At 40.3% G+C, this 27,488-nt stretch overlaps 1 protein-coding gene across 1 annotated transcript; it reads left to right on the plus strand.

Moving 5' to 3' along the window:
• Positions 1-10,936: 10,936 nt before the first annotated feature.
• On the plus strand, positions 10,937-11,398 carry LOC308424394 (diphosphoinositol polyphosphate phosphohydrolase 3-alpha-like; the record flags this gene model as incomplete). The annotated part of the gene is made up of 1 exon (XM_080921297.1): positions 10,937-11,398. The coding sequence occupies one exon, from the start codon at positions 10,937-10,939 to the stop codon at positions 11,396-11,398; it is 462 nt and encodes a 153-aa protein (XP_080777423.1).
• Between the last annotated feature and the right edge of the window lie 16,090 nt (positions 11,399-27,488).

Below are 27,488 nucleotides of genomic sequence, written 5' to 3' on the forward strand. Positions count from 1 at the left end.
TTCCTGTCATTCAAATCTCTCACGTGCTAAGTTAGGGTCATACCAAGGTATTTTATATTATTTTTGACAGTTGTGAAGGTTATAATTTAACTAATTTCTATTTCAGCATGTTTAAACTTTGAGTAGAGGATGAGGACTGATCTATTTGAGTTAATTTTAAATCCAGCCACTTTGCTGAGGTTGTTTATTTGCTGTAGGACTTCTCTGGTGGAATTTTTGGGGTCCCTTATGTATACTATCATATCATCTGCACATAGTGATATTTTGACTTCTTTCTTTCTGATTTGTATCCCTTTGACTTTCTTTGGCTCGTTAGTTATTCAGGCCATGGCTTCTAATACTATATTTAACAGGTAGGGGGAGAGTGGACAGCTTTTTCTAGTCCCTGATTTTAGTGGGGGTGCTTCAAGTATCTCAACATTTAGTTTGATGTTGGCTACTGGATTCCTGTATATTGATTTTGCTATTTTTAAGTATAGGCCTTCTATTCCTGATATTTCCAAGATTTTAACATTAAGTGGTGTTGAATTTTGTCAAGTGTTCTCTCAGCATTTAAAAATGGCCATATGGGTTATTTTCTTTGAGTTTGTTTATATATTGGATTACATTGATAGATTTCCATGTATTGAACTATCCTTGTCTCAAATGAAGCCTACTTGGTCATGGTGAATAATCGTTTTTATGTGTTCTTGGGTCCATTTGCAAGAATTTTATTGAACAGTTTTGCATCAATGTTCATGAGGGAAATCGACCTGAAGTTTTTTTTTTTTTTTTTTTTTTTTTTTTTTTTTTTTTTTTTTTTTTTTTTGCAGGTTCTATGTGTGATTTAGGTATGAGCATAATTTTTTCTTGGAAGAATGAGTTGGTTAGTGTTTCTTCTGTTTCTATTTTGTGGAATAGTTTGGAGAATATTAGTATTAAGGCTTCTATGAAAGTCTAATAGAATTTTGCACTGAATCCACCTGGCCTGGGCTTTTGTGTTTTGGAGGCTTTTACTGACTGCTTTAATTTCTTTAGGGGTTATAGGTCTGTTTAGATGGTTTATCAAATGCTGATTTATCTTTGGTACCTGGCATCTGACTGGAAATTGTCTATTTCCTCTAGATTTCCAATTTTGTTGAGTATAGTCTTTTGCAGTAAGATCTGGTGATTTCTTCAATTTCCTGAGTTTTTGTTATTATTTCTCCACTTTCATTTCTCGTTTTGTTAATTTGGATACTCTCTCTGAGCCCTCTTGTTAGTCTGGCTAAGGGTTTATGGATATTGTTGATTTTCTCAAAGAACAAGCTCCTGGCTTTGTTAATTTTTCTTTTTACTTGGTGGATTTCTGCTCTGAGTTTGACTATTTCCTGATGTCTACTCCTCTTGAATGTATCTACTTCTTCTTCTTTTTTTTTTTTTTTTTTAAGATTTACTATATTTTATATGAGTACACTGTAGCTGTCTTCAGACACACCAGAAGAGGGCATCAGATCTCACATTACAGATGGTTGTGAGCCACCATGTGGTTGCTGGGATTTGAACTCAGGACCTTTTGAAGAGCAGTCTGTGCTCTTAACCACTGAGCTATCTCTTCAGCCCTATCTGCTTCTTTTTATTCTAGAGTTTTCAGGTGTGCTTTCAAACTGCTACTTTGTGCTTTCTCCAGTTCCTTTTTGGAGCTCTTAGAGCTATGCATGTTCCTCTTGGTACTCCTCTCATTGCAAACCATAACTTTGGGTATCTTGTGCCTTCATTTTAGTTAAATTCTAAAAAAATCGTTAATTTATTTTGATATTTCTTCCTTGAACTCATTATTATTGAGTAGAACACTGCTCATACTCCAGGTGGATGTGGGCTTTTTGTTGTTTTTGTTGTTCTTAAAGACCAGCCTTAGTCCACCGTGAATGATAGGATGCATGGGAGTACTTCAATCTTATATCTGTTGAGGCCTATTTTGTGAAAAAGTATATAATCAATTTTGGAGAAGGTACCATGCAGTACTGAGAATGTATATTCTTCTGTTTTAGGATGAAATATTCTATAGCTGTTTGTTAACCCAGTTGGTTTGTAACCTCTACTAATCTCAATGGATCTGTGTCCAGTTTTTGCCTTCATGTTTTGTTCATTGATGAGAGTGGGGTGTTAAAATCTCCAACTATTACTGTGTGTGCTACAATATATGCTGTGAGCTTTAGTAGAGTTTCTGTTATGAATGTGGGTACCCTTGTACCTACAGACATTTAGAATTGAGAGTTTGTCTTGATAGATTTATCCTGTAGGGAGTGAAAAGTATCCTTTCTTATCTTCCTTGATAGATTTTGGCTGAAAATCTATTTTATTCGATATTGGAATGGCTACTCCATCTTGTTTTTTGGGACAATTTGCTTGGATTGTTTTTCCCAACCTTTTACTCTGAGGTAATGTTTTCTTTGTTGAAGAGATGAGTTTCTTGTATACAGAAAATTCTGGATCCTGTTTATGTATCCAGTCTGATAGACTATATCTCTTTTATTGGGGAATTGAGTCCATTGACATTGAGATATTAAGGAATAGTGATTGTTGTTTCCTGTTATTTTTATTAGAGGTTGAGTTATGTTTGTGTGCCTTTATTCTTTCGCTATTCTGTAAAGAAGATTATTTTCTTGCTTTATAGGGTGAATTTTTTTCACCTTGTGTTGGAGTGTTCCATCTATTATTCTTTGTAGAATTGGATTTATGAACAGATATTATGTAAATTTGGTTTTGTCCTGGAATATCTTAGTTTCTCCATCTCTGGTAATTGAGAGTTTTGCTGGATATAGTAACCTGGTCTGGCATTTGTATTCTCTTAGGGTCTGTATGATATCTGTCCAGGATCTTCTAGCTTACACAGTCTCTGCTGAGAAGTCTCCTGAAATTCTGATTTCTCTGCCTTTATATGTTACATGTCCTTTTTCCCTTTCTACTTTTAGGATTTTTTTTTTTTACTTTCCTTCTTTTTTTTTAACTTTCTTTAGTTAGGGAAGATTTCTTCTACAATTTTGATGAATATATTTGTTGGGCATTTTAATTGGAAGTCTTCACTCTCTTCTACACTTATTATCCTTCTTTGGTCTTCTTATGGTGTCCTGGATATGCTGGATGTTTTTGGTTAGGAGCTTTTTGACTTTTGCATTTTTTCTAACTGTTGTGTCAATGTTTTCTATGTTAGCTTCTGCCCCTGAGATCTTCTCTTCCATCTCTTGTAATATGTTGGGGATGCTTGCATTTATAACTCCTTATTTATTTTTCCTAGGTTTTCTATTTACAGGATTATTTCCTTTTGTGATTTTTTTTTTATTGTTTCTGTTCCCAGTTTCAGTTCCGTCACCTATTTGGTTGTGTTTCCCTGTATCTCTTTAAGTGATTTTTGTGTTTCCTCTTTAAGGCCTTCTACTTGTTTACATGTGTTCTCTTGGAATTCTTTAAGGGAGTTATTCATGCCCTTCTTGAGGACCTTCATCATCATCATCCTAAAGTATGATTTGAAGTCCATATCTCGTTTTTCTGGTGTGTTGGAAATTCCACTATTTGGTCTTGTGGAAGAACTGGGTTCTGATATTATCAGGTTATCTTGGTTTCCATTGCTTAGGTTCTTTTGCTTAAATCGTGCCATCATGTTATCTGTGAGGTTAGATGGTCTTGTTGTCTCTGACTGGAGCTTGTGTCCCCTGTGGGTATGAGGGCAAAGAAAACGGGAAAACAAAAAGAATATAACTTCTTCTAAACATTTCATGGAGCATTCTACAAAACAATCCTCAACAGATACAAGATGACTGGAATACCCCCTTGCATCAAATCATATCATCATGGATTCAGGCTAGACTTGAACAACATCAGATATATCAGAAAACAGACATATTAATAGAAACTGTACAACTCCCTACTCAATTGTCACTTGGTAAAGGAAGAAATAAACAATTAAAGACTTTCTAGAAATCAATAAAAAATAAAGGACAGCTTATCCAAACATATGGGATACAATGGAATAGTACAAAGAGGAAAATTCAGAGAACTAATTACCTTCATAAGGAAATTGGATGTATCTCAGATTAGCAATGTGGCGCCAAACCTGAAAGCTCTAGAACATAAAGAAACAAAAACACCCAAGAAAAGATGATTTGAGGAAATAATCTCAGAGCTAAAATAAATCAATTAGAAACAAAGGGAATGATGCAAAGAATTGACAAAAGCTAGCATTGCTTCATTGAGAAAATAAAAAAGATAGACAAACAATTAGCCAAAATAACTGAAAGGCATTGAGATAGTATCAAACTTAAGAAAATCAGAAATAAAAAGGCAGACACAGCAACAAAAACAAACCTGATAAAACTCAAGATATTATTAGGTCTTTTATCAAAAACCTGTTCTTCAGAAAATGGGAAATCTAAATAAATGGATGATATTCTAGACAGATACTACTTATGTGAATTAAATTAAAATCAAGAAAACTAAATGATCTAAACAGTCCCATAACCCCTAAGAAAATAGAAACCAAAATTAAAAAAACAACCTATTAAAGAGAGCCCAGGGCCAGATTGTTTTAGTGTAGAATTCTACAAGAATTTCAAAGAAGGACTAATACCAATACTGCTCAAACTATTCTCCTTAAAGAAAAAAAAGAAGGCACAATACCTATTTAGTTCTGTGAGGGCACAGTCACCCTGATATCTAAAACACAAAGACTCAACAAAGAAAGAACTTCCGACCAATTTTACTTATCTACATCTATGCAAAAGTAAGCCATAAGATTCTTTAAAACTAAATTCAAGAGCACATCAAAAACATCATTCATTACAGCCAGAAGTGAAGGCTGGAGCCCCATTGTCTAGGACTGACCTTGCTCCCTGGTCTGGAGAAGTCTTTTTGTACCCCCAAGAGACCCTGCATCTCTGTGGAAAACTTCAGAGACATCAAACTAACCAGTTTGGAAAACTATCTGACCTCCCCAATCACTGCAGAACATGTTTTCAGAAATGTTTTGATCAAAAGCTTTCAGAGCTCAAATGAAGAGCTTGAGGCCACAAATTTCCAGATGTGACTAGAGACTATGACACAGGATGAGTGAAAATGAATGGTAGAATACAATTAAGTAGATTTCTAGTGAGAAGTAGACGTAAAGACACATAGGTGTAAATGGGTGTGTGATGTTTGTATAATAAATGGATTTCACAACTGCTCCATCTGAGATCCTAGCAGATATGAAAAACCTGCATGTTTTCACTACTTTCCTCTTGCTCCTGAAGTTTTCTCTCATCCTGTGCAGTGTGACTGAACTCAGTTGCTTTTGGAGGATACAGAATAATGAAGACAATGATGGAGATTTTCAGAGTGACTGTTGTTTTGTACTTTTCACAGACAAGGGACCTATAGTAAAGTTTTATAATCATGTTACCAATTTTAGATAAGTCATTATTTTTTCCTGATTCAATGTCATGAATTATAAATGTACATCTGTATACATAAACTGTGGAATTCTGTCTCATTGTGCCCATTGTAACATTAGGAACCACGGAAAATTAATTAGCACATGGATCACTATTTTAATATTTTCAAATGTGTCATTGTCTAGTTTGGTTTCAATACATTGGGCTCCAATTCACACAGCTAATAGTAACAGATATGCTGGGAGACTGTGGGACAGATTAGCACATTTCATATGGAGAAAATGTCTCAGTGCTCAGACATTACTTAAAGGATGTCAAAGAATTAGGAAGACTGAGGTGTTAAGAGAAATCTGTTACCTTATTTAATAGATTGATATATTAACATTCACACTAAAATGTAACATCAAAATTGATGTGGAAATGAGCCTAAAGAATAACAATCTGCATATGTGGTATTTTGTATTATTTTATATATTTTGATATTGATATATACATTTAAATGAAATGAATGTTAAAACAATTGCCATGATTGATAAACATTACATTTGAAAATATTAAAAACATTTCATAAGCATTATGGAAATATCATTGGTGAATGTTTCCTCATATATGAAATTTAAAAGTTTTTAAATTTAATTATTTTATTCATTTTCCTTCAAAATACTGCTCCCTTCTGGTCCCCCATGCCAGAGTTCTTCACCTATTCCCTGTTTTTGGCCTCTGAGAGGCTGCTACCCCCACCTTACCACCTCTTCTCCATCTTATTCCCACATGACCAGATTCCCCCATACCTTCTATAACCAAAACACCCCCCTACATCTTTCTTACTTGGTCTCTACAAAATACAAGACAGTCCTCTGATATATGTGCCTGGAGCCACTGACCAGCCCATGTATTATTTTTTTACTAAGGGTGTATGTCTGTAATAATTATTAACATTTTTTAATGTTTGACTTCAAAGAGCTTTTCCCATTTTGATATTTTTAAATTATTCTTACCCAAAAGCATAAGTTATCTCATAGAAACATGATTAATCTGTTTTCAGTAAACTGATTATTGGACAATCTATTCAGACATATAACACATTTAAATACTCCCAGTCTATGTCAGGTAGTATTGTATAATGTAAAAATATAATATAATATTTTGACAAATTTCTTAAGAATTCTTTCTTTAACATTTTATGTTCTTTTACTATGTTTAATTTTTTAAAATTATTTTGTGTGTTTTGAAACATAACTTAGTATTTGACTATTAAAAGTAGGATCTTGTTATCCCGACAGCCCTGTTGTAATAAGAACTGGCAACTCCAAAGGTAAGGTTTGGAAGTCCTGGGCAGGTGCAGACCAGGTCACCAAAGACACCTGAGGAAGCCCTCCTCTCTCCCCAAGACTACCTTCCTGACTTTGCAGTGTGTCCACGGCTTCCTTCCAGGAAACGCATGAAGAGCTACTTTGAGCCCGGTTCCCCCAGCTTTCATCAGTTCCTGGAAGTCTTGCCCAACCAAGCGAGGGGAACACAGGGCGTCTTCACCCTGCGCCTTTCATCCTACATGGATCTCTAAGCACCAAGTGGTTCATCACCCCAATAACACAGACCCTTTTATGAGGCTGCTTTCATGTCATCGTTAAGCCTAGAAATGATGACGTGGTGCCCCAGCCCCAGCCCTGGAGTTTATAAGGCAGCTCATGAGGAGTGGTCCCTTTTCCTTGGTGTCCCCAGTACTCCTATTTCTCATACACTCTATCCTGCATGCTTGTCTGGCCAAATGCAGTCTTGATCTGGAAGACAGCTTAATCATCTTTGCGATACCACTACCACAAACAACAGTGTTTAGTTGTATTAAATTGGGGCCCTCTGGGGTTAAATGTGTCTAGAAGACGACCTTGGGATTGTAATTTAAAGCCAAAAGGAACGAAAATAAGACAATGGAATTTAAGCAGGGTCTAAGCTCCTTCCTTTAAGAAAATGTGTGTCAACGTCTCCAACCTTATTTGTAGGTCCTTACCATTACTGAATAAGCAGAAACCACAGGGGCCACTGGATGAGAGCTGGGCCTCAGTGGATTGAAACTGTGACCCCTTAATACAGTTTCTCATGTGGTGATCTCTTGCCAGAAAAATTATTTTGCTACTTCTTAATTGTAATTTTACTATTGGTATAAATTGTTATGTGAGTACTTTTGGATACAGAGGTTTGCCCAAAAAGTCATGACCACGGCCTCAACAGATGTATTGAATTTGCTTTCATCACTTCTCAAAAAAAGAAAAAAAGAGAAAATTTTTATTCCTTCCTGAATTCCTTATGGTAGTTTCCTTTTGTACATCTGCTCAACTGGTCACCATGAGAAACATGGGAATAAATCATACTGTTGTCAGAATTGCCCTAAGACCATTGGAGGAAATCATACTGTCCTCAGAGTTCTGCTTGGCTTGCAACCTTATCACCAGGGATTTCTCTCCTCAAGCTACAACGTGCCTAGGCCTCCTTTTCATCCCAAAATTTTGACATGAAAAACAAACAAACAAACTCGAGTGCTACGAATGGTCTCCGAACCAACCCTGTTTCTGATCTTATCCATTCAGTTTGTTCTAAGGTAGAATCTCGAGTTTTCGTGGTTAGCATTTCCCTGATGACTAATGACTTTTAAATGTTTTAAGTGATTTTCAGCCATTCGAGATTCTTCTAAGGTTGAGTTAGGGGAAGGATTGAAGAAGATGAAGGGGAGGGCAATGCCATAGTTACAAAACCAGCCTGGGTGAGCCTGTAAACCAAAGAGATCCCAGAGACTGAGCCACAGAACCAGGCAATATACAGACAGCTCAAAAGCCCCCAACACACATATAGCCGAGGAATGCATAGTATGACTTTAGTGGGAGAAGATGCTTCTAATCCTGGAGGGACTTGAATCCCAAGAGGAGGTGAGATGCTGGGGTGTTGGAGTGGAAGGGAGGCACCCTTTGGAGGCAAAGCAGAGGGAAAATTGGATGAGGAACTGTGAGAGGGGCAATGGCTGAAATGTAATTAAAAAATAAAAGAGATTGTCTGGACTGAAACTCACAGAGATTGTCCTATCTCTGCCACCTGTGGGCTGTTTAAACAGAATGTCCAAGTGTGTTCTCAATTACCACTAATTATTAGTTGGGCACTGTGATTCCTGTGGGATTTTTTTTGTATTATTTACGTTTGTTTTTTGTCTTTTGAGACAGTCTCACTGAGAATGTCAAGGTGACCTTGACTTCAAGGCAGTCTGAGCTGGAATGTCAGATGTGAGATTCTCAAGTGCTTTCACTACTGAATTTAAGCCTGGCATAATTTGATGTGCTTTTAATCTCAGCAACAGGGAGGCAGAGGGAGGCTGTGACTGTCAAAACAGCCAGGTATGATATGTGTCTTTAAAACAAAGCAAAGCAAGGGGCTGGAGAGATGGCTCACCGGTTAAGAGCACTAAGAGATCTTCCAAGGGAATGGTGTTCTATTCCCAGTAACTACACGGTAGCTCAGAACCATCTGTAACGGTGCCTTATTTTCTCCTCATCTGTGTCTGAAGACAGGGACATGTACTCGTGCACATTAAATAAATAAATAGACTCATAACTTAGTAAATAAGGCAAAACAAGCAAACAAACACAAAAGACCAACAAACAAATGGTATTTGTATCTGTCACTGATTCCTAGTCTCTTATCTTCATAGAACTCAGGGTGTCCTCAGACTTGCAGGAAATAACCTGTGTGTGTGTGTGTGTGTGTGTGTGTGTGTGTGTGTGTGTGTTTGAGTGTAAATGCATATTTACATATATAAAATATGTGTGTGTTTAATAGACTTTGTATCTCATTCATAGTTTGCTTTCTCCTCTCCTTTCATACCCACCCTTGAGAGCAACAGGAACCCGCAGGCTGGATGGGCTTTAAATCTGATGCCAGCCTACTTTATATAGCAGGCTTCAATTCAGCCATGGAAGATCCTGTCTAAAGAAGCTTAAAGTAAAAATAAAGTCAAAAGAAGGCATGTTCATCTGCTGATTGATATGTGGTCTAATCCTTTCAAGGAACCCAGGATAGGTGAGCTGGAGAGATGGCTCAGTAGTTAAGAGAGGCTCATAGGTTGAGAGCACTGACTGGTCTTCCAGAGGTCCTGACTTCAAGTCCCAGCAACCACATGGTGGCTCACAGCCATCTGTAATGAGATCCGAGGCCCTCTTCTGGTGTGTCTGATGATCCTCCTTGCTCTGCCTGCCACAAGCTGAGATCAAACGTGTGTGCCACCACTGCCTGAATTGTAGTAGTGTAATGCTTAGTGGCTATTTCTGTTTGCAAACATGACTATATCTGGAATGAACCACAATCCAGAATTGGGAGACCCACCTTTGATCCAGATCTTGAGGCATAGAGGCTATTAGTCTTAGGACACTAAGGCAAGGAGATCACTGAGCTCAGGGTCATTTGGAACAAAGCAAGTCTCAGATCCAAGTGTGGTGGTACACACCTTTAATCTGGGACACACCTCAGTCGGAGACCTATATAAGGACCTTACAAGAAGGAAGGCTGTCTCTCTTTGCCTGCTTGCCTTGTGGTACTGAGCATCTGCTACATCCTTGGGTTTCACAGCTGCTGACGAGCATTATCGGGGAGTTGGACTCCAGACTGTAAGTCACCAACAAATTCTTCACTATATAGAGACTGCCAATAAGTTCTGTGAGGCCAGAAAACCCTGAATAATACAAAACGCACCTCCAATTTCTGCTGCATGGCATTTTCCTCTAATCTCTAGGAAATCTTGAGTCAGTTTTACACATTGAAACTCTTATGCTAGGTACTGGGGGATTTGGACAAGCATGTTCACCTGACAGGTAGGGTGGCTCAGTTTCTGGAAGCTCTCTAGACTCTAGGTTCGTTGAGACTGGAGGAATTACTATGGGGTCACCCTCCTCTTTAGCCCTTCAGTCCTCCCTTTACTTCATTGTTAGAATAATCTCTAATGACAAAGAAACACTTAAGGAAAATTTCAACGTCCTTAGTCTTCTGGGAAATGTGAATCAAAATGACCTGGAGATTTCAACTCACAAAATTAAGAATGGCTGAGATCCAAAACTCCAATAACTGCACATGCTGGGGAGGATGTAAAGAAATAGGTGAAATTGGCAATTGGTGCCAACACTCTGGAAAACCATTTGGTTGTTCCTGGATGTTAGAAACAAACACATCAACCAAACGAGCCAGCTATTTCACTCCTGGGCATATACCCTGAATATTCCCCACCAAAGTCACTATTTTCATAGCCACCTGATTTGTAATAATCAGGAGCGGGAAACAACCCAGATAGTACTCAAACAAATGTAGTTTATTAACAAAATAAAATAATACAGGTAAGAATAAATAAAAACATGAGGAATTTTACAGGCAAATGATGGTACTAGAAAAGATTATCCTGACTCTGCTCTGCTCCCCTCCAGCATCTCCAGGCCCCATCCCTGCCAGCAGGAGCTCCTTGGCTGCTCCCTAGGCAGCTGTAAGCGACCTCAGAGGCTGTGTCTTTGGCGAAGCAGAGGATGAAGTGGAAGCCGAACCAGACGCGGACCTACGACCCCGAGGGCTACAGGAAACGCGCAGCGTGCCTGTGCCTCCGCAGCGAGCGCGAAGAGGAGGTGCTGCTGGTGAGCAGCAGCCGCTACCCCGACCGCTGGATCGTGCCCGGAGGGGGCGTGGAGCCCGAGGAGGAGCCCGACTGCGCGGCGGTGCGCGAGGTGTACGAGGAGGCGGGAGTCAAGGGCAAGTTGGGCCGCTTGCTGGGCGTCTTCGAGCAGAACCAGGACCGCAAGCACCGGACCTACGTGTTCGTGCTCACCGTCACCGAGCTGCTGGAGGATTGGGAAGACTCGGTCAGCATCCGCAGAAAGCGCCAGTGGTTCAAGATTGAAGATGCCATCAAGGTCCTGCAGTGCCACAGGCCCGCGCATGCCCAGTACCTGGAGAAACTGAAGCTGGGCGGCTCCCCTACTAATGGGAACTAGGCGGCCAGGTCCCCGCCAGAGAGCGAGCCCTAGTGGACAGAGACAAGCTCAAGGTCACACTCAAGTCATCCTTGATGTGAACCCAGTATTCAGAGGTATTGTCAAGTTCACCTGAGCACCTCTGAGGTTCCCAAGGAGACCACTCATCTGGTTTTCCTCCTACATCTTGGAACACTCCTCTGTCTATCTTGCCAAAAAATGTTTCTGCTCTGGTTGTTGTACTCTTGTGTGTGAACAGACTTAATTCAGCACCTACAGCCTTCGTTGCGCTTTTCGGATGTGTCTGCCTTCTTCATTAGACCTTTGAGAGCAACGACTGTTTTTCCTTACTCTGCATATTCTGCATCCAACACACTACTTGAAATACGGTTGGCATCACTGGAGATCTTTGATGCTATTAGTATTTTGTAGTCTCTTTGTGGATAAACATTTCCCTTCCAATCTGGTGCCAGTAGAATATCCGCTGCCTTTGGATTTACTGATTCAATATTCTGTATTTGATGGTGGGCATGAAGAAAAACGGCTATATTGGCAGTTTTCCAAGCTAATTGGGCCATTTATTTGCCTAAGTGTCTTTTGCCTCGCTCCCTGTTTCATTTGGCTGCGGTTCCCGTGCCTTCCCTAGTACCTTCAGCTGGTTCCCCAGTACCAAGCTCTCTGCATGTTTGTGCAGAGGCGTGAGAGTGCTACATCGGTGTCCCTTGGAAAGACTTCGAGGGGAAGAGACCTCTGTAAAGGAAAACACAAAACGAACCATTTAAATGAGGGAGCTCAGCTCAACTCTTGCCAGAAGGATAACTTTATGCCAAGGACAGGGACATATTGCAGAGTTTTGTCACAGGGTGGGTGTGATGTCAGCTTCTTGCACAGCTTCTCCAAAGGGTTCCAAAGAGGTTCTGATTCGGCTGTTTGTTTTGTTTCGCTCTTTCATTATAAACCACTGTATTGGGAAAGGCTCGCACTCCCATTTAGTGTTCACACTCTTCCTCATGGTACCAGTGAAATGTATTGTGTCCCCACATCTTACAGATTTTAAAATAAAACCACACATTATAATTTACTGGAGTGTCTGCTTGTGATTTGTACTGTGGATTTGCTTTCTAAAGGAACCTTTATCTTTAAGAAAACTGTACTGAAAATTTACACAGATGCTACTGTTTATTTGCTTCAGTATAATCAGGGTGGTATAAGTTTGTCCATAGATGAGGCAAGATCGACTCTGACATGATAATTGTTGAAGCTGTGTGATAGATGTCTGAGAATTCATTATTCTCTATACTTTTGTATATGGTTGAAACTTTCCATAATAATAATTGCAAAACTGTATTCCTTAAAAAAAAACATATTATCCTGATTGAGGTAATACAAACCAAAAATGACATGCATTATATGTACTAATTGGTAAGTGGTTAGTAGCCAAATAATAAAAATTGCTTAGGTTTCAGAGCAGGCAGTCTTACTTAGAAAAAAAAAAAAAAAAACCCATTTTAAACAAAAACCACCAAGTACAAATCATATAACCAAAATTTCAAGAGGTCAAGGCTGGAGCAGGTTACATGAGGTGTGGTATCCTGGTGGAGCTGAGGGACTTAGTTCTTCTGGACACTGGTAACAGATCGCCATGTCCAGGCAGGGGAAAGCTGTACCTCCAGGCTCCCAGAGGCTGAGGTTCTCTTCCTCTCCTTTATTGGGGAGGCACGGAAGTCTGATATTGTTACCTTCTGTAACCAGTTAGCATCATAATTTCCTATAGGTTCCAATAAAACTGGTTTTGAATGAGAACGTGCATTTTATACTGAATCTCTGAATTCATAATTTTTTATTGTTCCTTCCTGGCCCATCATATTGGGTCATCTCATCTCTGCCCCATCCTTCTCCTAGACCTGGCAGAATACAAAAATACCTAATTGTTATTTTATTGCAGAGATTTACACTTGTATGCTTCAAAGGGCACAATCTGAATTGCATATATGTTCTTTTTGAGTCAAGATCCAGTGTTTAAGAATGCTTGCTACTCATTGAGGTGCAGTGTTTGATTTCCAGTAAGGAATGGATTCAGAACTTATGGTACACATACACAATGGAGTACTACTCAGCTATTAAAAACAATGAGTTCATGAAATTACTAGACAAATGGGTGGAAATTGAAGCTATCATCCTGATAGATGTAACCCAGCCACAAAAGAACAGTCAGGGTATGTACTCACTTATCAGTTGATACTACCCCCCAAAAAAGCCTCACAATACCCAAGAAACCACAGAACTTGTGAAGCTCTAAAAGAAAAAAAGGCCATAATATGGAACGCTCAGTCCTTCAAAGAAGGAAGAACAAAACTGGGGCCAATAAGGTCAAATAGAGGAGCAGGGATTGTACAAAAGATCTACAGAGACTTCCTCCCTTGGAGAATCACCCCATATGCAGACACAAAACTCAAGCAATATTGCTGATGCCAAGCAGTATTGACTGGCAGGAACCAGATATGGATGTGTACTCAGAGGCTCCCCAAGTGCCATATAGACACAGATGGGGATGCTTGCAGATAAACATCAGATTCCACACAGGGACCCCAGTGAAAGTGCTAGAGAAAGGGCTGAAAGAGCTGAAAGATTTGCACCCTCATGGAAGAGCAACATCATCAATCAGCCAAGGCACTGAGGTGGAGAAGGTGATTGGGAGAGGGAGCACCTTCCTGGAAGAAGCAAGTTGAGGGGAGGAAGGAGGGAAGTGTTGGGGAAGGGTATAACTTTTGAAATGTAAATACAGGGAGTATCCAATAAATATGAAAAACATATAAAAGAAAAACAAATAAAAAAAGAAAGACTGGGAATGTGAGATAGACATGCCAGTGAATTCTTCTGCTTACATCACTTTCCCTTCGCTTCTTTCTCCTCTTTCTGCTTCTTGGGGTGTAGCTGCGGACTTTACACATGGAGACAGGATGCTCTAGACGTTAAGAGCAACCTGGGCGATGTGGTCAGACCCAGTGTCAAATCAAAGAAAAAGGAATCCAAACCATGTGAATTTTTGGAAATGCTCTACAGGAGAAAAGAGTAAGAACTCCTGGCTCTGCCCCTTCAATCTCATGTTCTATGAAGAGCTGCAGCAGATGGAGGAAATGTAGGAATCAGTGTGAGGGGACTGGGTCTGACTGAGTGCAAGTGACTTCCCAACATCCATTTTGGCCCACTAAGCTACTGCTTTAGTTTCTAGCCATAGGCTGAATCGTTCCCATGGTGATACCCACAGGCTTTAGACTACAATGAGTTGAGGTGTTCAGGCAGAAAATAGAAGGTCATGCCCTGGGGTTGATGCCAATATATAGTCAAATTGAGATTGAGACAAGTGTCCTATGCTTGTACACAACAGTATTCTTGAACTGAGAGATCTACCTAACTCTGCTTTGAAACTACTGTGAATAAAGGCATCAGTCACAAAAATTTGGCTTTAAGAAACTTTTGTGAACCCGGATTTTGCCTAAGAATCTTCCTGTGTATGGATCTGATCCAATTTACCTACACCATTCAAATCTGAAAATAAAAAAGTGATTAGAAACTCAGTTTTTTCATTAGAGGTTGGTTTGGGCTGGGAGGGTGTGGCTACAAATGGAAGGGTCATCTGGAAGGTACGCAAAGGGTCATAGCAGACTGCAGAACTATCTGTTTCTTGTAGCTTGGAATCACAGCCTTTTCAGGGCTCGTTATGGTGATCTGTTAGCAGTGTCCAAGATCAAGAAAGTCCCTCAGCTCCATAAGAATACCTCATCTCATGCAACCTAGTCTAGCCTTGTCCTTCCTTATTTTGTTCTTATAATGTATTACTTGGTGGGTTCTTTTATGTGATGAGTTCTGTCTCCATAAGATTGTCTGGGCTGTATCCTAGATATTCTGTATTTTTGCCTTATATCCACTCTTCAGTTAGTACAGGCCATGCATGTTGTTTTGGATCTGGGTTACCTCACTCAGGATAGTATTTTCTAGTTCTATCCATTTGCCTCCAAAATTCATGATGTCCTCATTTTCTAATAGCTGAATATCTTCCGTTGTGTAAAGGAACTTCATCTTCTGTATGTATTCTGCTGTATCTGGGTTGTTTCCATCTCTGGCTATTACAAATTCGACTGCTATGAACATAGTGGAGCGTGTGCTTGTGTCATGGTGGGGAATCTTCTGGGTAAAGGCCCAGGTGTAGAATAGCTGGCTCATCAGGTCGGAGGGTTTTCAATTTGCTGAGGATCTACAAGATTGTATAACAGAGCGGTTGCACTAGTTTTTAATCCCACCAGCGATGAAAGACTGCCCCTCTTTTTCCACATCCTCACCAACATGTGCAGTCACTTGAGTTTCTGATCTTACCCATTCTGTTTGTTGTAAGGTAGAAGAATCTCGAGTTCATCGTGGTTAGCATTTCCCTGATGACTAATGACTTTAACTGTTTTTAAGTGCTTTTCAGCCATTCGAGATTCTTCTTAGGTTGAGTTAAAGGAAGGAATAAAGAAGATGAAGGGGAGGGCAATGCCATAGTTACAAAACCAGTCTCTGTGAGCCTGGAAACCCAGGAGCTCACAGAGACTGAGCCCCAAAACCAGGCAATATACACAGACTGCTCCAAAGCCCCCAACACACATGTAGCCGAGGAATGCCTAGTCTGACTTTAGTGGGAGAAGATGCTCCTAATCCTGGAGGGTCTTGAAGCCCTAGAGTAGGTGAGATGGAGGGGTGTTGGAGTGGAAGGGAGGCACCCTTTGGAGGCAAAGCAGAGGGGGGATTGGATGAGGAACTGTGAGAGGGGGGCAATGGCTGGAATGTAATTAAAAAAAGAAAGAGATTGTCTGGACTGAAACTCAGAGATTGTCCTACCTCTGCCACCTGTGGGCTGTTTAACCAGAATGTCCAAGTGTGTTCTCAATTACCTCTAATTATTGGATGGGCACTGTGATTCCTGTGAAATTTTTTTTGTATTATTTAGATTTGTTTTTGTCTTTTGAGACAGTCTCACTGAGAATGTCAAGGTGACCTTGACTTTAAGGCAGTCTGAGCTGCAATGTCAGATGTGAGATTCTCAAGTGCTTTCACTACTGAATTTAAGCCTGGCATAATTTGATGTGCTTTTAATCTCAGCAACAGGGAGGCAGAGGGAGGCTGTGACTGTCATAACAGCCAGGTTTGATATGTGTCTTTAAAACAAAGCAAAGCAAGGGGCTGGAGAGATGGCTCACTGGTTAAGAGCACTAAGAGATCTTCCAAGGGAACGGTGTTCTATTTCCAGTAACTACATGGTAGCTCAGAACCATCTGTAACGGTGCCTTATTCCCTCCTCATCTGTGTCTGAAGACAGGGACATGTACTCGTGCACATTAAATAAATAAATAGACTCATAACTTAGTAAATAAGGCAAAACAAGCAAACAAACACAAAAGACCTACAAACAAATGGTATTTGTATCTGTCACTGATTCCTAGTCTCTTATCTTCATAGAATTCAGGGTGTCCTCAGACTTGCAGGAAATAACCTGTGTGTGTGTGTGTGTGTGTGTGTGTGTGTGTGTGTGTGTGTGTGTGTGTTTGAGTGTAAATGCATATTTACATATATAAAATATGTGTGTGTTTAATAGACTTTGTATATCATTCATAATTTGCTTTCTCCTCTCTTCCCATACCCACCCTTGAGAGCAACAGGAACCCGCAGGCTGGATGGGCTTTAAGTCTGATGCCAGCCTACTTTATATAGCAGGCTTCTATTCAGCCATGGAAGATCTTGTCTAAAGAAGCTTAAAGTAAAAATAAAGTCAAAAGAAGGCATGTTCATCTGCTGATTGATATGTGGTCTATTCCTTTCAAGGAACCCAGGATAGGTGAGCTGGAGGGATGGCTCAGTAGTTAAGAACAATGACTGGTCTTCCATAGGTCCTGAGATCAAGTTCCAGCAATCACATGGTGGCTCACAGCCATCTGTAATGGGATCCTCTTCTGGTGGGTTTTATGACAGCATCAATATACCAATAAAAAGATAAAAATAAAATAAAAATTCAATTAAAAAGAAATGAAACTCAGGATGGGTTCAAAATTTTAGGAAAATTCTATCCTTTTTTAAGGAAGTATTCAGATGAAAAATCTGAATATCACTTGAAATTAAATTTTCTGCTTTTTTTTTTCTTAATTTTGTGGGTTTGGCATCTACCATTAATTTCTGCAGACAGCAGGCCAGTTGATCAGGTGCAGTAGAAATAACCCATCATGACAGTGAGCCTGTGATTTCCTTCCTCCACCATATGAAGTATTGTATGACCTAATAGTCTCTTCTCTCTGGATACTTTATAAAGACTCACAGACCATGCAAATGGCTACTGATGGTTTACTGAACTTAGTGTCTGTTTCCCACTCTACGTAGCTTTCTAGCTTGAAGAACTCAAGCTTCATTTACTCAGCTTGAGTCTTGGGGTTTGGTTCTTGGCTCAGGAAAAAGTAATGTTTTAAAGAAACTGCTGAAGTATGAGAGGTGGAAGAGCATCAGACTGTAAGACGTGTCTTCTCTTCCCTTCTGAGAACTATACTTCTTTCTCCCACCGTGGGTGTACACTCAGAGAGATCAACTGGAGGGATGAACACCAGATGGTGTATGGGATATGGCCTGGAGCCCATGGAAGAGAAGGCTTACCAGATTTCATAGAAGCCGCCATTGGAGAACTGTCCTGACAGTGGGTGGAAGAAAAAATTGAATGTCACAACTCAACTCCAACTCTTGGGTGACAGACATGATGGGTATGCCACATACTTGTTGCAGTGGGTTCAACAGAAAAGATTCCATTCATTGGTGTTGTAGGAAGTTGAAGATTCTGGAATTTGACAAAGCCAAAGTCATACCTGCTTGGATGCTGAGCTTGGAGAATCATATGGGAGGGGGAGAAACTGAGATGGGAGGAAGGGGGAGAGAGAGAGAAAGAGAGAGAGGGGAGGAGAGAGAGAGAGAGAGAGAGAGAGAGAGAGAGAGAGAGAGAGAGAGAGAGCTCTGAAGAATAAGCTGCTACAATCAGGTGGCCTACAAAGTGGATTTGACTGTATCTGTCAGAGATCCCATCAATCTATAAGTGGAAGGAAGACTAGGAGAACTCCAAGGCCAGCCTACATGTCATTAAAAAGAAAGATGATGAAAAAGAAGGATGCTCATCCCTTATTTTTTTGTTGTTTGTCCTCTTTGTTCTGCTTCAGCCATCCTGTTGTTGGACTGTGTCTTGAAGACCCTGCAGTTTTAGATCAGCAGGACCTTCGAGGCACTGCTGACCCTCGTGCATCCACCTGGATGTATTCTTTGCATAACCATATGCATCTCAAAACTAAAATTAAATGTGTGCTATTGTTTATTCATTTTTATATCACCCCAAAGAAATTCTTAAGAGTTTGCACCTGAAGAACAATCGGGCATTACCTGAACTATTTCTTAATGTATTACCATGACAAGGTAAAATAAAATAATATCTTTTAATTTTCCAAGACAGGGTTTTTTTTTTTTTTTTTTTGTGTAGCTCTTGCTTGTGTAACTAGCTCTGAACATCTGCCTGGAATCTCTGCCTCCCTGGCGCTGTGGATAAAGTAATGTTCCAACTAAATCCTGCTTAATCATAATTAAATTAATCATTAATATACTGATTTTATTCCCGGTTTGGTCTGACTTCTTATACTGATAGCCTAATAACTCCCTAGGTAACCCAGGATGGCCACTATCAGAGGAACCCAGCTGCTCTTGCCTCCTGGTGCTGGAACGATAAATGTAGGTCAACATGCCTGGTCTGGTCTGATTTGTTTTCTTTAAAATACAAAACAGCCCAGAGACCATATAATCAACTTTGTCCACAGGGCTGGCCATGGGCTTGCAACACTCCTGCTTTTGCCTCCCGTGTACAATGCCCAGGCTGGCTCAACAACAGACGTTTATTTAATCTGCCCATCTGAGGAAGCATGGAGACGTTTCTGTGAGACACCTCAGGCAACATGCCATGCTGTGAGATTTCAGAGGGTGGACTGTGTCATGTCTCATGTGCTCACTGACTGAAGATGCAGATCAACTTGGTAGAACTCTCAGACCCACAGGTGGTCAGGCTAAACTATGACTCTGCTCCGGACTCCAGAATTCCAGACCTCTGATTGGCAGCTCCTCTGGGGCTCTGTTGCTGTTACTGTGACAGGTCCTGGTGTATCAAACTCTGGTTAGGAACCAGTACAAAGCCTGTCTGCTGTGTATTTGTGCTGCTCAGCAATCTGAGCAATCCCAGATATATAACTGTGTCCTTGATGTCATTCATGTTTCCTAACTCCCTCTGCTTCACTAGAAGGCCCTTTCTGATCAGCACAGTCAGTCTCCATGATGCAGTATGGGCCAGGAGAGCAGAAGAGAAGCCAGGGGTTATGGCTCAAGTCCACATAATAGTTAAGTTACATAGAAAGCTGATGGGGTGGGGGTCATAATGAGTTTACCTAATACAGATCTTATGGTGTGTTCCATCCAGGACAGCCATATTTACACAGGAAATACCCTTTTTCAAACACACCAAAAACCTTTCAAAGCAATAAATTAATATGATAAGATTGCAGAGCTCAGTTTGAGAAAAAATATCTTGGAGGGTGTGAGACTTAACCAGAATCTCTGATTTTAAACATCCACCCCCTTAGAAATCTCATTCAATCAATTTAAAGACGTAACTGTCAAAATAATATTAAGTGGGGAGAGACTTCATCATCCCACCAAGTGAGAGCTTGTTGCTGAAAGGAGGGGTTATAAGGGAATGTGTGAGAAAAGGTTGAATATAAGGTTCAATATGGCTGCACAAGACACTCTGAGGCTTTGAACCTGGACAGACCGCATGTCATTGCGAGGGTTAAAACCTTGAAAGCAGTGTACTGATCAAGCCATTCAATCCCCTATCGGGTTGGTCCATCTTACCAAGCCTAGCCAGTCTCCCATCTTTCATATTCTGATTATTTTGTTGTTGTGTTTGTTTGTTTCCTGGTTCGTTGTGACATTTTTGAAGTAGGGAATTGTTGATCATTGTTTCCCTTACCTCTGGAGTTCTGGGCAAACTAAATGCAGAACATTAGAATGCATTCACCTTGTGCTGCTTCTGTGGATTAGATTGGAGCAGATCGCCAGTGGTCAAGGCATGGGAAAATGCAGTGTAAGACATGGAAGACAGAAGTTGGAGTTCTCATCTTACCAGTTGCTGCTGGAATCTATATAACGACAGGTTGGGGGTCCACGGGGCACCTCCACATTCAATTGCCACTGCGTACAGAGATTTAAGAACTGAGTGGTCCTTTGGGCTGAGGACAAGCCTGGGACAAGGTGCTGTGTGTGTTTGTGTGTGTGTGTGTGTGTGTGTGTGTGTGTGTGTGTGTGAGTGTGTGTGTGTGTGTGTGTGTGTTTGTGTGTGTGTAAGTTGGTAAGTAAAAGTCTTTATCTTTTCCCAGTGGTTGTCTGGGAGCACAGAGGGGCCTTCTGCTGGAAGCTTAGGCTCTGTAGGCAAAGGCTATCTCTATGCTCCCCACAATGGTTCATGATGAAAGAGACACATACTGGTTCCAAACTGATTATGGATTGTTTATCAAGGAAAATGCGTGCATATGACTTTCTCATCTGGACAAGAGATAAAATGTGTTTTGCAGAAAGGAATGTCTAGGAGGGAAGCATATGGCCTAAACCCTCAGGACCTCTAGAAATCACATTAGTGTTGAAAAACACTCTTCAGGGGTACCTGAGCTTTGGTTTGTTTTTTATCTATGAAGTGTGGAACGTGATCCAGGCCAGTAACATTTCAATTCATGTGGGAAAGGACTTCCTCCGGTGCAAGCCTACTGAGGGGACATAAGAAACAGCTGGAGGAGTCTTACTGCTTCTTCCTACAGGCATGGGGAAAGGGTCCAATATCTATGTAAGATGTAGGATGCTGGACGGGATGGGTTTCTCTGTCAACTTGACACAAAATGAAGTCATCACAGAGGGAGGAGGCTCAGTTGGTACATGTCTCCATGAGATTCAGCTGTAAAGAATTTCCCTGTTATTTATCAATTTGGAAGTGCCCAGATCAGTGTAGGTCATAATATTCCTAGGCGAGTAGCCCTGGCTTCTATAAGAAAGCAGGATGAACAACCCATTAATAGCTAGCTGGGTAGCACCCTTCCTCCATGGTCTCTGCATCAGGTCCTGCTTCCAGATTCCTGTCCTGTTTGAGTTCCTGTTCTGATTTCCTTTTGTGATGAACAGCAGCCTGGAAGTGTAAGCTGAAGAAATCCTTTCATCCCTAACTTCCTTAGGGGTCCCCACATTTCCTCACAGTAATAGAACCCCTAACTATGACAAGTTATTACTAGCATAATGGGATATTGCTGAGGTAGACCTGACCATTTGTCTGGGAGGATTTTGGAAAAACCTTGGAACATTTAGCTAGAAAAGCTATTGAGTGTTAAGAGCTCACTGGGAAGTTCCGGAAACTTAAGTTATTAAAGGATAAATGCAGCATGGATGTTGGAGGCCTAGCTTATGAAAAATTAGAAAGAAATATAAAGAATGAAATATAAAAAGTGAAATATCATGGTTCTCGACCATTTTGAATTGAGATTCCCTGGTTCTGTTTTGCTGAGGCTTAAGATTCACCTGTGATAAATACTATACCAGAACTACTAAAGTGAAACATTGCTTTGCTGAGATAATTGATGCTGGTCAGATAGAGCTGGGAAGTGTTTGCTAAGAACAGAAAAGCTGTGTTGAGGTCATGTATTGGGAGACACAGGCATGCAGACTTTTGTGTTCAATCCAAACTGGATTACATAATGAGTTCCAGGACCACCAAAGTTGCCCAGTGAGACTGTATCTAGCTACAAATCCAAACACATTAGTCAAGATTGGAATTGAAAGATGGCCCATAGTTTAAGAGTACTTGCTGTACTTTCACAGGACCTAAGATAGAATTCTGGCACCCATATAGTAATAATCACCTTTAACTTCAGCCCAGGGAATCTGATGCCCTTCTAGCCATGAGGTCACATCTATATACATGCATACAACCACACCAACATACACTTATATTTTTTTAAAAGAAAAAATATTATTGAACGAATCTTTTGAGTCAAGAAAAAACAGGGCTAATGAAATAAGCCACCATATCCTCACCCAGGGGATGGTGTTCCGACCCCTCCTCCATAACTGAGCTAGAGGTGGACACATTCAGGCATTTAGGGGCATCAAAACTGCTCCAAGTCACTCTCTCTGAAGTGTATGTGTTCAAGAACAAGGTCAATGGACATCAGTCAGACCTTCAGCCTAGTGATAAGCATTTGTTTCTTTTTTCCTCCAGGGCGTGGTCTGGAGCATAATTCTGTGGGCGTGATACTTCAGCTCTGTTCTCCCTATAGCCATAGTACTGTGTTTATTCTCCCAGCAGGAGACTGACCTAGAGTTTGTCTTTGAGGAGATGGCTTATTCTGGGGTCCTTAGAGATCAATTCATAAAATGATAGGACATTTGGGACTAGGAAACAGTATTGCCCAGAAGCACAAACCTAGAATAGCAAGCCTGTAAAGTAACACATTCTGAAGAGAGTCAGGCAAGAAGTGAGTGCTGGTCTCCCCTTCACATCTATGCTATGTGGTATGGCAGGTTCCTTTAGTAATTAACACTGGAATCAACATATAAATTCTGAAACAGAAAGACACAAACATGTTTGTCTACGATTCTGTCCTGTTTGGCTTTAACGCAATGTCTGTTTTCCAAGTATAGACAGAGTGCTCTTAACAGTCAAGTGAAGTGGGCATAGCATTGACTTCCTGGAATTCAGAAAAATGCAGGGAACCTCTTCCAGAAAGTCATTACACCACCATTGCATCCCTAAGGGACAGATGACAGCTCCAATATAAACGAGCTTATGTTGGTGTGGTAGGGAAGGGGCTTTAGGATCAGCATGGAAATGACATTTTCAAAGAAATTGAGTCTACATAAGGGCACAGTGTCACATGCCTTTAACCACAGCCCTTAAGAGGCAGAGGAAGGTGAACCCTGGCAAGAACAATAAAGTCACAAACTAAAAGATATTTGAGATAAAGACTGAGTGAGATCTATCTGTATTTAAGTTTTCAGCCAGAAAAAAGAGGACGTCATGCCAAGTGAAGTGTATGGATACAGAAAATTTACTCAAGAGGACATACTGGGGAGATGTAACACACAGAAAATGAAGGTGGGCTTTGATTTTATTCTAACACAGACAATGGCTTTCCTCCATCAACTGGGGTCATAACTCACAGTCCTAGATCAGGCTGGCCATAACTCACTAAGATCAGAGAGCCTCTGTCTCTCAGTTGCTGAGATTAAAGGTGTGTTTGACCCTGCCTGGTTCAGTTCAAATTATTGATATCCATGACTTAGATCCTTCTAAGATATCTTCCTTTGACTGAGAGTCAAGAGCAAGATTTGTATCTTTGACATCAATATGATATTGTTTTAAAGGACATAAGCCTTTGGCATTCTTGGGTCAATCAGTAGTGTTGAGAGTGACACCCACCCAAAAGGGGCTAGTCAAAGTGCCTGCTTATGTGCCTAGAGGGAACTGCTTTGGGGATAGACCCTTTCTCCATTTGTTTGGGCCTATGTGAAACCAAGCTGCATCAAGGGTACATGTGTGTGGGAGCCCTAGGTCATGTCTTTGCATATTCTTTTGATGATGGTTCAGTCTCTGAGAGACCCATGTGTTTACATTATTTGACTGTGTTGTTTTTCCTTTTAGCTCCTATTGTTTTTGAAGATTGTAGTAATCCACACACCTGCTGAGGGTTGAAGGAGATTGCATGTAGAAAGGGGATACAGGGTTCCCGGGGCAGATTGGAATGCCTGGGAGGACTCCATGAGCAGGGAAAATGTAGTGAATAAAAAGTGATCTCTATAGTTCAGGCCCACCAAACCTGATGAAGGAGGAAGGAAAGGTGCTGGAAAGAATGAAAAGACCCTTCAGTAGCAAGCTGCTCAGGCCTCAGTGCATCCACTCTCTTGAAGGACAGGTTAGGATTCATCATGGCTCCTAATTCTAAAGCTTATAGAAGTAGAATTTGTACCTATTTCGGGATACATTGCTCCATTGATGGTAGGAAATGCATAGTGGTTTCCCATAAGTGGGTCATAATAATATGAGAGTCTCCTCTTTGAGAGTAGAGTAGAACTCACAAGGAACATTGGATCAGACTGGGCAGAATTACAGGAAAGATCTTTTGAAATAGGTGCTTTCCTTATAGTAGGAAAATCCTGAAGGAACTGTGGTCATGAGAAAGACAGATATCATGTTACCAGAAATCTAAATATTTTTAGTGTCACTGGACAAGTAGTTGGGAGCCTCCCTAGTGTATGTAATTAATTAGTGGGTGTAGGGATCTAAAGAAACAGACTAAAATAAATTTGGAAGAATAATTTTCATTCTTTGGGCATCTCTGTAGCATCTGCAAACACTAAAGCCATGATGAACTTGAAAACCCACCAAATCTCCAGCAGCTGGCAAGAAGAATCCTGCTGAACGATGAAGCCTTGACCATCTCTGCTCTGCAGGACCTGCCCATGCAACTCTTCCCACCACTGTTCAAGGATGCATTCACTAGCAAACAACTTAACATCCTTAGGCACATGGTGGCAGCCTGGCCCTTCCTATGCCTTCCTCTGAGAGCTCTGGTAGAAACTTCCAGCCAAAAGTTCCTGAAAGCTGTGCTAAATGACCTTGAGTTGCTGGTGGCACAAAAGGATCGACTTATGTAAGTTAGACCAAGGTACCTGCATAAATATATGTGGATGGACTGGTGAATACGGTCCCCGTAGATGTTCCAATATTAATTAGAGGCTTCTGATTTTAGGGCTCAGTATCTTGTAGAACGGAAACTAAGAATCAGTCCAGTATTGGGTCTAGCACAGCTGAGAGCAGAAAGAGTCCATATACATTGAGTCAGTCCAGGCCTTTTTGTCAGACAGTAAAATTGGAAGATGTGTTCAAGGAATAGACTTAAGGGAAGACGAATTGAGGAATCAAGCAGATTACATATTGTGTCTCCTCATCTAAATGTCCTTCTGTTTTACCCACAGGAGGTGGAAGCTGCAAGTGCTTGATTTAAGAGATGTCTACCATGACTTCTAGAATGGCTGGGCTGGAATGCAGCATGATGCCTGCTTTCCTGATGTCATTTGCATGAGCCAGCCAGTGGGGAGTCACCATATTCTTTTTTCTTTCTTTCTTTTTTTTTTTTTTTTTTTTTTTTTTGGAAAGAAAGGGTTTATTCACTTTAAAACTCCAGATTATAGTCCATCATTACAGGGAAGTCAAGGTAGAATCATAGTGCAGTTGTCATATAGCAACACAGAAGAGAAGAGAGAATTGCTTGTTTGTCATGCTCAGACTGACTTCTACATTCTCATACAGCTCAGGTCCCCTTGTTTAGGAAATGGTGCTGAGCAAAGTCATACGGTCTTCCCACAGAATGTAAAACAATCCCACACAGATATATCACAGGTTAATTCAATGTAGAAATCCCTTGCTGTGCCCTTTTCCTAGATGACACTAAATTGTGTCAGGTTAACAAATGGCATAAACATCAGTAGTTCTTGTGAGGAATTTTTCAATTAAAGGGTGTTCTGTCCTGTATAATGTAAGAAATCATGATGTCTCCATGTTAAGAAATTTAGTCAAACATCTTAACATTATTTTTTATCCTCTTAAAAAAGAATTGATGATAAGAACAGTAATACATGATAATAGATGTTGTGTAGACGTCCACCAAAGAATTTTTTGTTTCTTATTTATTTATTTATTTATCTATTTATTTTAAACCTTATTTTAAAAAACAAAGATTAAAAAAAATTTTAAACATTATTGAATAAATGTATAAAAATACATATTTGTCAGTGCTTGGGGTTTTTTTTCTATTTTTTTTTTAAGGTTTGATACTCTGCATTAAGGTCTTAGTAGTTACAATGAGCAAAAAGTACATGTAAAACAGGATGTAACCTAGAGTTAGTCAACGTTTTCTTGGTGTGTAAAAAATGAGTATAATGTTTTTTTTTTGTTTTGTTTTGTTTTGTTTTCTTGAGCTTCACACAGTCTTCAAATTGTTTCCAGGACAGTCTGAGCCTCTGGGGTAAGCATACCACTATCAGTGACTGCATATTATGTCTGTTCTTTTGTGACTGGGTTATCTCACTCAGGATGATATTCTCTAGATGCAGCCATTTACTTAAGAATTTCGTGAAGTCATTGTTTCTGATAGCTGAGTAGTACTCCATTGTGTAAATGTACCACAATTTTTGTATCCATTCATCTTCTGAAGGACATCTGGGTTCTTTCCAGCTTCTGCTATTATAAATAGAGGTGCTATGAACATTGTGGTGCATGTATCTTTGTTGTATATTGGAGTGTCTCTGGGGTATATGCCCAGAAGTGGAATAGCTGGATCTTCAGGTAGTACAATGTCCAATTTTCTAAGGTATCGCCAGACTGATTTCCAGAGTGGTTGTATCAGTTTACAACCCCACCAACAGTCGAAAAGTGTTCCTCTTTCTCCACAACATCACAAGCATCTGCTGGCATCTGAGTTTTGAATCTTGGCCAATCTGACTGGAGTGAGGTGGGATCTCAGGTTTGTTTTGATTTGCATTTCCCTGATGGCTAAGGATGTCCAGCACTTACTCAGCCATACTATATTCCTTAATTGAGAACGTTTTGTTTAGCTCTGAACCCCATGTTTTGATAGGGTTGTTTGATTCTCTGGTGTCTACCTTTTTGAGTTCCTTGTATACTTTAGATATTTTGCCTCTATCTGATGTGGAGTTGGTAAAGATCTTTTCCCATTCTGTTGGCTGCCGTTTTGTTTTCTTGACAATGACTTAGCCTTACAGAAACTTTGCAATCTCATTAAATCCCATTTGTTAATCTTTGACCTTAGAGCTTGAGCCATTGGTGTTTTGTTCAGAAAATTTTCTCCTGTGCCTATGTGTTCTAAGGTTTTCCCTACTTTCTCATCTAATAGTTTCAGTGTATCTGGTTCAATGTGGAGATCTTTGATCCACTTACACTTGAGCTTTG

This window comes from Micromys minutus (genome assembly GCF_963924665.1).
Source record: "Micromys minutus genome assembly, chromosome: 9".
NCBI lineage: Eukaryota > Metazoa > Chordata > Mammalia > Rodentia > Muridae > Micromys > Micromys minutus.